Raw genomic sequence first — 12,503 nt, 5'->3', positions numbered from 1 at the left:
AACGATGCGACACTAAACTTCGAGGGGTCACTCAGACTACCTCGCCTCTCACATTGAGAGTCATGCTGAAACTACACTTCCAGGACGTATCGCTCGTTCACCCTGTGTATGTTACCAGCCTCGAAACTGTAACCCTGCTACTTGGAGCAGACTTGATGGATCGGTTACTCCCATTGATGGATTGGAAAACCAACCAGGTATGGTCACAGGCCACTGTGCCTTCTCCACTGACCACACTGTCTTCCCCTAACGCTAGCTGCAACGCAGTCCTTCACGAGGGGTATCTGTCGAAAGCACCCCTTGGGAAAAAGACATTTAGAAACCTCTTTGTACAAAATCCGATCCATGGAGATATTACGATATCTCGACACATTCCATCAGCCAACCTGATTGACCATTCTTTTCATGATTTCGAGCCAGCTGTCTCTGTGAATAAGCAACTTCCCTCCTCCTTGCAGTCGTGCAATACGATAGTTGATATGAACTTCTCTTGCCCTTCGGACACTTCCGCAAGCACTGCGGCCGTCTCAGCAAGTAAAACATTGATGCACAGAGTATACTCTGCTTCCGATGATACACCTTCCGCTTTGTTGGGGACTGTCACCCCTTACAATGACACTAATGGCATCAGTCCAGCAACTGACCCGATGACTCCCACTGGTGAAACACTTTGCGATATCACAGACCGATATCCTCGTCTCAGTTCGCGGGTAATGAAGAGGTTGCCACACGCGGACGCGGTGGGGACTGACATGCCTCGACAGCCACTGAGTGTTTTGAAGCACAAACACCAGGAGATTTGGTTGAAAGGTTACAGCCATTCTCATAACAACGCGGCTGCTGACAACTCGTACGTATGGTCCGATCTTCTTGTTTGCGCATCGGACACCAACACCACCCGCTGGTGGGGGGGTCCCGAGGCACAAAGGGGGGGAATAGTAGCCCAGACCCATGATGAGCCTCATCGAGGCCGGTGGGGGGGGGTCAAGACTACGGACAACACCGTACGAGGCCGCCAGAGCATAAATCAAATCTAGTTGTAAACTCTCCTATGAGAACAGTGAGGAGCAGACAGGCCCCTAAACGGGGATTATCTTAGAAGACAACTAAGATAGTACTGAGGTGTACCACACTGGTCGTAAAGGAAGTCCAATGGACTTGTCCACCTCCAAAACAAATGGCATCAGTAATCATTCTTTGCCATGTGTAGGTTCAACTACAATACAACTAGTAAAATGCTCCAATCATGTGTTCCGGTAGATAATATTTCAGAATAAATCGGTAGGATAACTGGTCCCCTTGAGTACCAGTACCAATACTAGCAACAGTCAGTCCAGCTACAATCAGTAAGAAGGTTAGAGACCTAACCAATCAAATTACCATTGTCAACAGCGACATAGGAGTCACTCAGAGTACAAAACGTGGAGGGGAATCTCCAGGGCACTCTTCCAATGGTTAACACACATGTCACTAATAAATAGGACCCTCCATTCAGGAGGAAAATTATTAGAAGTCATGAACCATGATCACACCACGTATGACTGGTCCAATACTTAAAGAGTACTTCCGTCGTGAGGTTAGCTCCTCCGTGAATAACATAGCTATGAAATAGACTTCATATCTATCGCCACTACAATAGTGGAAGAAACAGTGACTTGTAGAAAAACTACTACAGACTCCCTTGACACCAATTCTGACTGACCTCCAGGCATTGACCTGAAAATTACCTGACTAGGTCAGACTCATTCTGAACAAGTTGTAATCTGCCCGGATACTTGGTTTTCTTCCCTTGACATGCGCGCGTGTGTAAGCATAAGCGCACATGCACAACGGAACATCCAATTAGGATTTATGCTAGGACCACTTAAGGGCCCAAGCAATATACCAGCCTTAGTAACGTTGAACATTTACTTCTAGGCCTTTGACTCTACAGCACTCACCAGTTTTCTTCCCAGAAGTCCGTAGGTCATACCTGTAGACTGCCCAAAACTAGTGCATTACAGCTGTAGACTTATCATATAGTTATCAACTTAGGATAGCGCCTAAGCAACACACCAAATAGGAAAACCCTAGATATGGCATTAGAGACAATGCCATGATAATCATTTTGCCAGAACATTGGACGTATATAGAATACAGTCCAATTAGATGATTTTTTTTTGTGTGAACTATATTTTGTATATTTTTGTTTTGTTTATGCTTTCATTCCTTTTCGGTTCAGTTCCTTTGATACATAGGAAGTGATAGAGCCATAAACAAAGTCCCCATACAACCATCACTTAGTGCCACAACGCCGCTCATTGGGGAATGAATGTAATTATATATATTTCATGAGTGTGTGTGCGTGCGTTGTTAACATCTGCCTAAGTTACTGCCCAGATCTTCCAGTCTGGACGACGGGTCCGGAACGGCGACCCCAAATCCGGACACCCACAACCTATCCTTGTGGCGGCATGCCCGCTGTCAAAGAGACTACCAAGGTAAACCACCAGAGGGGGGGACCGCAACGGCGATCACCAACCAGGACATCCCCTGGCCCTTCCTGGGGTACTTTACAGCTTCCAGGGAACCTACCAAGGTACGTCACTAGAGGTGACCGCAACGGCGATCACCAACCGGACATCAACTGCCCATCCTTGTGGTGGACGGCTCCGCTTTCAGAGAGCCTACCAAGTTCAACCACCAGAGAGGACTGCAACGATGATCTACCAATGGGACATCACGTGGTCATGATTTTATGTTGATTTGTAACTTGCAGGATAAACAAGATCCAAACCACCAGGGGGGGTATGTCATGACGTTGGCCTCTTTGGGTACAGGAAGGACAGTTGACCCCCTCCCCTTTGTACCATCACCCAACCTACCTTCCCCCCAACCCAGGGTTGTAAAAATTCCAAGAGGAGAATCTACTACAACATGTTTCATAGAGAGACAAAGGAAATTCTTCCAACTCATAGAATTGGAGAACCGAGCGACATGTGTGTTCTGGAGAAGATATGGAAGATTGATGAAGACTCCAGCTACGAACTGATCCGCTTGGTACAATTTTGTGATACTCAGAAGAGACAATATAGCCATATTACCCTAAAACGGTCTACATGATAGCCTCAGCGATGAGACTCGAATCCACATGGTTGTATAAAATGTATTAATAAGGTTAAAACTATTTGTAATACATTGAGATGCTATGTACTGATGTTAATGTGATAGACTTGGTTACAGGAATACAATTCTAACTCAGTCATAGGCACGCCCCCAGGGACACATACAGGACCAGGCGTCATTTGACAAGCCTGTTCTATGGGCACTATAAAACACCCCCTGATTTACATTTCTAGAGACCAGGCCTCCACTCCATTGCGAGAAGTGGGCCAGTAGGTTTTATCATCCAAGTACTCTACTGAAAGTGAACCATACAACGTGGTTAACTTTTAGACTATCGATATCGACAGAATAAGAACAAGTCTTTGATATTAATTATTAGTCTGCAGCTAAGTAAATTATATCATTGAACGCGAAGACCAACCACATCCATTCTATGACGACATTAATGAATGTCGCTCTGAAAGATCCATTCTAACCGAGAGAGAGAGAGAGAGAGAACGCTGACAAACTCTCCATCAGAACAAAACTCTCCAACAAGAATCCCGACGACACATGAGCGTAAATATATATTGATTGCAATTGTTCCCGAATGAGTGAGCCTTCAATTGTCAATTGTTAATATTAATGAACTCTGTGTAACTTCTCAGCTTACCGTTTTATGACCCATTGTCTAACAGACCAGCCATGCTTGTTAGCCATTAGGGCACATTACTATACCAATCCTTTGTGACAATAATTACTGTTTGTATGTTTTCTGTTAATTACTTAGTGTAGTAAATAAATGATTTTAAGACAATTGATGTATGGATGATTTTAGTAAAGACTGGGTTCGTGCAGATAACCAAGAATTTACAACTTTCATGATGAGACTGAAAATAATATACGGGTTAATATTGACTGCTATCGATGTAAAATATTACTAAGTATTTTAAGAGTTTATTCAGAAGATAACAGCTCTATAAACGTTCTTCTGTGGTGCCCCGACTTTCTAGTTAATTACATTTACATGATTAGCTTAATCAGGTAATATTAATTACAGAGAAATAATTTTATAAGTTAGCATGTCATATCACTTAATCCGGCATAGCCAAAGACACGACAATGTTGATGATGGAGGTTTATGATGGTTGTGGATGATGGATGTTGATGATGGATGTTGATGATAGATGTCGATGATGGATGTCAATGATGGATGTCGCTGACGGATGTCGCTGACGGATGTTGATGATGGATGTTGATGATGGATGTTGATGATGAATGTTGGTGATGGAGGTTTATGATGGATGTTGATGATGGATGTTGATGATCGAGGTTGATTATGGATGTTGATGATGGATGTTGATGATGGAGGTTGATGATGGATGTTGATGATGGAGGTTGATGATGGATGTTGATGATGGATGTTGATGATGGATGTTGATGATGGAGGTTGATGATGGATGTGGATGATGGAGGTTGATGATGGATGTTGATGATGGAGGTTGATGATGGATTTTGATGATGAATGTTGGTGATGGAGGTTTATGATGGATGTTGATGATGGATGTTGATGATGGAGGTTGATGATGGATGTTGATGATGGATGTTGATGATGGAGGTTGATGATGGATGTGGATGATGGAGGTTGATGATGGATGTTGATGATGGAGGTTGATGATGGATTTTGATGATGAATGTTGGTGATGGAGGTTTATGATGGATGTTGATGATGGATGTTGATGATCGAGATTGATTATGGATGTTGATGACGGATGTTGATGATGGAGGTTGATGATGGATGTTGATGATGGATGTTGATGATGGATGTTGATGATGGAGGTTGATGATGGATGTAGATGATGGATGTTGATGATGGATGTTGAAGATGGAGGTTGATGATGGTTGTGGATGATGGATGTTGATGATGGATGTTGATGATGGATGTTGATGATGGAGGTTGATGATGGATGTAGATGATGGATGTTGATGATGGATGTTGAAGATGGAGGTTGATGATGGTTGTGGATGATGGATGTTGATGATGGATGTTGATGATGGATGTTGATGATGGAGGTTGATGATGGAGGTTGATGATGGATGTTGATGATGGAGGTTGATGAATGGTGTTGATGATGGATGATGAATGTTGAGGCTGTTGGATTCGACATTTTGAACATTGAAATATTAAATAAATGATAGAGAAGAAGCATAGAATATCTGTAGAAAGACAGATAGCTGTGGAATGTGTTGGAATGTGTTGGGGGACGGGAGCAGACCACCATGTTGATACAGGAAAGACAGATGGACATCTGTGGATTAGATGAAAGAGGGGTTGAGGTCAGGAGGTGAGGACAGATTCTCATCAGGGAGTTATAAAGGTTTGGTATCCTGTTTCCCTTTTAACCCTCTTCCTGTAGAACCATAAATGTAAGGATTAGAGAGAGGGAGTGTCTGAAGTAGGATGTATATAACTGTGATGGAGAGAAATGTTTTGCTGTCTGAATTACAGCTGTACAGAACCTTTGGGAAGAATTAAACTTGTTTAAAGCTTCTCTAGTGTCCGTGGGTTATTTACTCTGAAAAATAAGAACCTAACAGATGCTCACTGAATGTGTCCTTACAGATACAACACGGGACCCACGTCCAGGAGAGGTAGATGGCAAAGGTACAGTAACATTCTCTGACTCATAAACACAGTGTCACGCCTGCTCCCGCTCTCCCTCTCTGGCGCTCGAGGGTGCCAGACTTCCCTTCATTACGCACACCTGTCACCATCATTACGCTCATTAGCGCTCACTGGACTCACCTGGACTCCTTCACTTTGTTGATTGCCTTCCCTATTTCTGTCTGCTCCCCCGTTTGTTCCCTTGTCAGCATTAATATCGTTACTATGTGTTCATGTCCAGACGCTGTCTTGTCCTGTTCCATGTCCATTGCTAAATTAAATGTTCACTCCCTGCTTCTCGTCTACCAGCGCCAATCCTTGCACACAGATCATGTCAGTAAACCAAGAAGGATATCAGTGATGCTCTCCTGGATTTGAATCAAGCTGGTTTTGTAACTTCAAATCTGCTTTTCAAGCCTGATTGACAATGAATTGATCATTCTCCTCTCCTGTCCATTTGAAGATTACCACTTTTCAAACAGGGAGGCTATGCAGGAAGATATTGATGATGGGAAATACATTGAGAATGCTGAGTTTTCCGGCAACCTGTATGGAACAAGGTAGAGTACATGGTTGATAACCTTCTGTTGACACCAAAATATCTTACAGTTACATGTAGGGTTGCAAATTTCTGGTGATTTTCCCAAAATTCTCAGGCTTTCAAAAAATCCCAGATGGAGGATTCCTGGAATCAGGAGGGAATAACCAGGAAATACAACTCTCCAACCTGGATTTCTGGAAAATCTGATAATTTTGGGAACATTACTGGAGTTTTGGAACAGTATGCTAGTTGATTGGGTTTTATGTTGCCCAACCGGTGATATTGATACATCAAAATGAACAATCAGAGTATTTGCTCCACTGGTGACTAGAATCCAGTAGGGTATTCTCCTGTCATGGCTTTGTAAAGATATATTTTCGTGCTGGTCCATTAATACCTGGATTAGCAAAGAGACAGGCCGGGACAGAATGAACTTTATCCTCCATTATACACTGCATTCAGAAAGTGTTCAGACCTTTTCCCCTTTTCCACATTTTGTTATGTTACACCCTTACTCTAAAATGGATTAAATAAAAAAACGTTCCTCATCAATCTACACACACAATATCCCATAATGACAAAGCGAAAACAGGTTTTTAGAAATGTTGCAAAAAATAAATAAATTAAAATACATAATTTACATAAGTATTAAGACCCTTTGCTATGAGATTAGAAATTGAGCTCAGGTGCATCCTGTTTCCACTGATCATCCTTGAGATGTTTCTACAACTTGATTGGAGTCCACCTGAGGTAAATTCAATTGATTGGACATGATTTAACTACAACATTTTCAGACAAGATAGAATGGCCAAAGGGGCCGGTGTTGCAATCTACTGCAGAGTGTGTTGCAATCTTCTGTCCTACTATCCAGGTCTGTACCCAAACAATTTGAACTTCTACTTTTAAAAATCCATCTCTCTAAAAACAAGTCTCTCACCGTTGCCGCCTGCTATAGACCACCCTCTGCCCCCAGCTGTGCTCTGGACACCATATGTGAACTGATTGCCCCCCATCTATCTTCAGAGCTCGTGCTGCTAGGTGACCTAAACTGGAACATGCTTAACACCCCAGCCATCCTACAATCTAAGCTTGATGCTCTCAATCTCACACAAATTATCAATGAACCTACCAGGTACCACCCCAAAGCCGTAAACACGGGCACCCTCATAGATATCATCCTAACCAACTTGCCCTCTAAATACAACCTCTGCTGTTTTCAACCAAGATCTCAGCGATTACTGCCTCATTGCCTGCATCCGTAATGGGTCAGCGGTCAAACGACCTCCACTCAACACTGTCAAACGCTCCCTGAAACATTTCAGCGAGCAAGCCTTTTTAATCGATCTGGCCCGGGTATCCTGGAAGGATATTGACCTCATCCCGTCAGTAGAGGATGCCTGGCTATTTTTTTTTAAATGCCTTCCTCACAATCTTAAATAAGCACGCCCAATTCAAGAAATTTAGAACCAGGAACAGATATAGCCCTTGGTTCTCTCCAGACCTGACTGCCCTTAACCAACACAAAAACATCCTGTGGCGTTCTGCATTAGCATGGAACAGCCGCCGTGATATGCAACTTTTCAGGGAAGTTAGAAACCAATATACACAGGCAGTTAGAAAAGCCAAGGCTAGCTTTTTCAAGCAGAAATTTCCTTCTTTCAACACAAACTCAAAAAAGTTCTGGGACACTAAAGTCCATGGAGAATAAGAACACCTCCTCCTAGCTGCCCACTGCACTGAGGATAGGAAACTCTGTCACCTCCGATAAATCCACTATAATTGAGAATTTCAATAAGCCTTTTTCTACAGCTGGCCATGCTTTCCACCTGGCTACCCCTACCGCGGTCAATAGCACTGCACCCCCCACAGCTACTCGCCCAAGCCATCCCCATTTCTCCTTCTCCCAAATCTAGTCAGCTGATGTTCTGAAAGAGCTGCAAAATCTGGACCCCTACAAATCAGCCGGGCTAGACAATCTGGACCCTTTCTTTCTAAAATGATCTGCCGAATTTGTTGCAACCCCTATTACTAGCCTGTTCAACCTCTCTTTCGTGTCATCTGAGATTCCAAAAGATTGGAAAGCAGCTGCTGTCATCCCCCTCTTCAAAGGAGGGGACACTCTTGACCCAAACTGCTACAGACCTATATCTATCCTACCCTGCTTTTCTAAGGTCTTCGAAAGCCAAGTCAACAAACAAATTACCGACCATTTCGAATCCCACCGCACCTTCTCCGCTATGCAATCTGGTTTCAGAAATGGTCATGGGTGCACCTCAGCCACGCTCAAGGTCCTAAACGATATCGTAACCGCCATTGATAAGAAACAATACTGTGCTGCCGTATTCAGTGACCTGGCCAAGGCTTTCGACTCTGTCAATCACCACATCCTCATCGGCAGACTCAATAGCCTCGGTTTCTCAAATGATTGCCTCGCCTGGTTCACTAACTACTTCTCTGATAGAGTTCAACGTGTCAAATCGGAGGGCCTGTTGTCCGGGCCTCTGGTAGTCTCTATGGGGGTGCCACAGGGTTCAATTCTTGGGCCAACTCTTTTCTCTGTATACATCAATGATGTCGCTCTTGCTGCTGGTGAGTCTCTGATCCACCTCTACACAGACGACACCATTCTGTATACTTCTGGCCCTTCTTTGGACACTGTGTTAACAACCCTCCAGACGAGCTTCAATGCCATACAACTCTCCTTCCGTAGCCTCCAACTGCTCTTAAATACAAGTAAAACTAAATGCATGCTCTTCAACCGATCGCTGCCCGCACCTGCCCACCCGTCCAGCATCACTACTCTGGACGGTTCTTACTTAGAATATGTGGACAACTACAAATACCTAGGTGTCTGGCTAGACTGTAAGCTCTCCTTCCACACTCACATCAAACATCTCCAATCTAAAGTTAAATCTAGAATTGGCTTCCTATTTCGCAACAAAGCATCCTTCACTCATGCTGCCAAACATACCCTCGTAAAACTGACCATCCTACCTATCCTCGACTTCGGCGATGTCATTTACAAAATAGCCTCCAATACCCTACTCAATAAATTGGATGCAGTCTATCACAGTGCCATCCGTTTTGTCACCAAAGCCCCATATACTACCCACCACTGCGACCTGTACGCTCTCGTTGGCTGGCCCTCGCTTCATACTTGTCGCCAAACCCACTGGCTCCAGGTCATCTACAAGACCCTGCTAGGTAAAGTCCCCCCTTATATCAGCTCACTGGTCACCATAGCAGCACCCACCTGTAGCACGCGCTCCAGAGATATATCTCTCTGGTCACCCCCAAAGCCAATTCCTCCTTTGGCCGTCTCTCCTTCCAGTTCTCCGCTGCCAATGACTGGAACGAACTACAAAAATCTCTGAAACTGGAAACACTTATCTCCCTCATTAGCTTTAGGCACCAGCTATAAGAGCAGCTCACAGATCACTGCACCTGTACATAGCCCATCTATAATTTAGCCCAATGTCACGTCCTGGCCAGTATAAGGTTAATTGTTTGTGTAGTTTGGTCAGGGCGTGGCAGAGGGTATTTGTTTTATGTGGTTCAGGGTGGTGTGTTTTGTTAAAAGGGTGGTTGATTTAGAAATTCCGGGTGTTGGTTTATGTTTAGGTATTTCTATATAGAGTCCAGTGAGTGTATGTCTATGTTTGGGTTAATTGGGGTTGGGACTCTCAGTTGAAGGCAGGTGTTGTCTATCTGCCTTTGATTGAGAGTCCCATATATTAGGGTGTGTTTGTGGTTGTTATTTGTGGGTGATTGTTCTGTGTGTAAGCCGTATGCTTTACCAGACTGTTTGTAGTTGTTCGTTCGTTTTGTTATTTTGTATGTTCATTTTTGTAGTTAATAAAAATCAAGATGAGCATACACGTACCTGCTGCGTATTGGTCCTCCTTCACCGACGACAACCGTGACACCCAAACAACTACCTCTTCCCCTAAAGTATTTATTTATTTATTTAGCTCCTTTGCACCCCATTATTTCTATTTCTACTTTGCACTTTCTTCCACCACAAATCTACCATTCCAGTGTTTTACTTGCTATATTGTATTTACTTTGCCACCATGGCCTTTTTTGCCTTTACCTCCCTTATGTCACCTCATTTGCTCACATTGTATATAGACTTATTTTTCTACTGTATTATTGACTGTATGTTTGTTTTACTCCATGTGTAACTCTGTGTTGTATGTGTCAAACTGCTTTGCTTTATCTTGGCCAGGTCGCAATTGTAAATGAGAACTTGTTCTCAACTTGCCTACCTGGTTAAATAAAGGTGAAATAAAAAATTAATACAATTTTTGGAAAGGCACACACCTGTCTTTATAATGTCCCGCAGTTGACAGTGCATGTAAAAGCAACAACCAAGCCATGAGATCAAAGGAAATGTCTGTAGTGCTCAGAGAAAGGACTGTGTTGAGGCACAGATCTGGGGAAGGGTACCAAACATTTCTGCAGCATTTAAGATCCTCAAGAACACAATGGTCTACATCATTCTTAAATGCAAGAAGTTTTGAACTACCAAGACTCTTCCTAGAGCTGGCCGCCCAGCCGAATTGAGCAATCGGGGGAGAAGGGCCTTGATCAGGGAGCTGACCAAGAACCTGATGGTTACTATGACAGTGTTCCAGAGTACCTATGTGGAAATGAGAGAACCTTCCAGAAGGACAACCATCTCTGCAGCACTCCACCAATCAGGCCTTTATGGTAGAGTGGCCAGACGGAAGCCACTCCTCAGTTAAATGTCAGCCCGATTGGAGTTTGCCAAAAGGCCCCTAAAGACTCTCAGACCATGCGAAACAAGATTCTCTGGTCTGATGAAACCAATATTGAACACTTTGGCCTGAATAGCAAGTGTCACATCTGGAGGAAACCTGGCACCATCCCCATGGGGAAGCATGGTGGTGGCAGCATCATGCTGTGGGGTTGTTTTTCAGTGGCAGGGACTGGGAGACTAGTCAGGGTTGAGGGAAAGATAAACAAAGATGAAGTACAGAGAGGTCATTGATGAAAACCTGCTCCAGAGCGCCCAGGACTTCAGACTGAGGTGAAGGTTCACCTTCCAACAGGACAATGACCCTAAGCACACAGCTAAGACAATGCAGGAGTGGCTTCGGGACAAGTCTCAGAATGTCCATGAGTGGCCCAGCCAGACCCCATACTTGAACCCAATCGAGCATCTCTGGAGAGACCTGCAGCAAAGCTCCACATCCAACCTGACAGAGCTTGAGAGGATCTGCAGAGAAGAATGGGAGAAACTCCCCAAATACAGGTATGCCAAGCTTAAAAATCGAATCAAATCAAATTTTATTGGCCACATACACATGTTAAGCAGATGTTATTGCATCATACCCAAGAAGACTTGAGTCGCTGCCAAAGGTGCTTCAACAAATTACTGAGTAAAGGGTCTGAATACATTTTTATTTAAATTAATTTAGAAACATTTCTATAAACCTGTTTTTGCTTCGTCATTATCGGGTATTGTGTGTAGATTGGTGAGTGGGAAAAAAAACTATTTAATCAATTTTAGAATAAGCCTGTAACGCAACAAAATGTGGAAGAATTCAAGGGGTCTGAATACTTTCTGAATGCACTGTACATATCAGGATAGCACTTGATAGCACACAGAACTCAGCACCTACAGTGTCACTCTTAATCTGAACCACTGAACCCTGATATTAGCTTTTGGTGTTATGATTAATGTTACTATCCTCTTACCCTAGCTATTCTGTAGCATTTGAGGAATAGTCACTCGTCTAATGTCACTCCCCATCCCCTTTTATAAGCCTATTGTACATATCTAGGTGGAAAGGTGCGTTCTTGTGCTGTTCAATGGGATCCTGAAACAATTAATGAGCATCATTTATGTTGTCTATTTTCTACACAGCAAGTCTTCTGTAGATGACGTGAGGGCCAAGGGCCTCATCTGCATCTTAGATGTGGAGATCCAGGGAGTGAGGAACATCAAGGAGACTGATCTGGACCCCATCTATGTTTCTATCCAGCCCCCCTCTATTGAGATCCTGGTAAAGTCCAATTCAGAGTTCAGAGCTGCCATAGTCCACATGGTCCATTAGAAAACATTTACAAACTCATTTGATATACTCTTATTGAGGTGCAGATATATGTCACAATGGAATAGACTATCGTGGCTCTGCGTCTGTAAACTATGTAACTAGTCAACAATCATACAACGCAGAGAGTTTA

At 43.5% G+C, this 12,503-nt stretch overlaps 1 protein-coding gene across 2 annotated transcripts in view; it reads left to right on the top strand.

Moving 5' to 3' along the window:
* The window catches only part of LOC115151560 (guanylate kinase 2), a 39,820-nt gene that overhangs the window by 9,746 nt on the left and 17,571 nt on the right, over positions 1 to 12,503 (top strand). For both annotated transcript variants that reach the window (XM_029695600.1, XM_029695599.1), the window contains exons 3-5: positions 5,708 to 5,749; positions 6,213 to 6,309; positions 12,184 to 12,322. In XM_029695600.1, the coding sequence (XP_029551460.1) occupies positions 5,708 to 5,749; positions 6,213 to 6,309; positions 12,184 to 12,322 (278 nt within the window). The remainder of the gene's footprint in view (positions 1 to 5,707; positions 5,750 to 6,212; positions 6,310 to 12,183; positions 12,323 to 12,503) is intronic.

Source organism: Salmo trutta, chromosome 17 (genome assembly GCF_901001165.1).
Source record: "Salmo trutta chromosome 17, fSalTru1.1, whole genome shotgun sequence".
NCBI classification, from domain to species: Eukaryota; Metazoa; Chordata; class Actinopteri; order Salmoniformes; family Salmonidae; genus Salmo; species Salmo trutta.
Note: the sequence above shows the minus strand (reverse complement) of the source record. Positions and strands in the feature narration are given on the sequence as shown.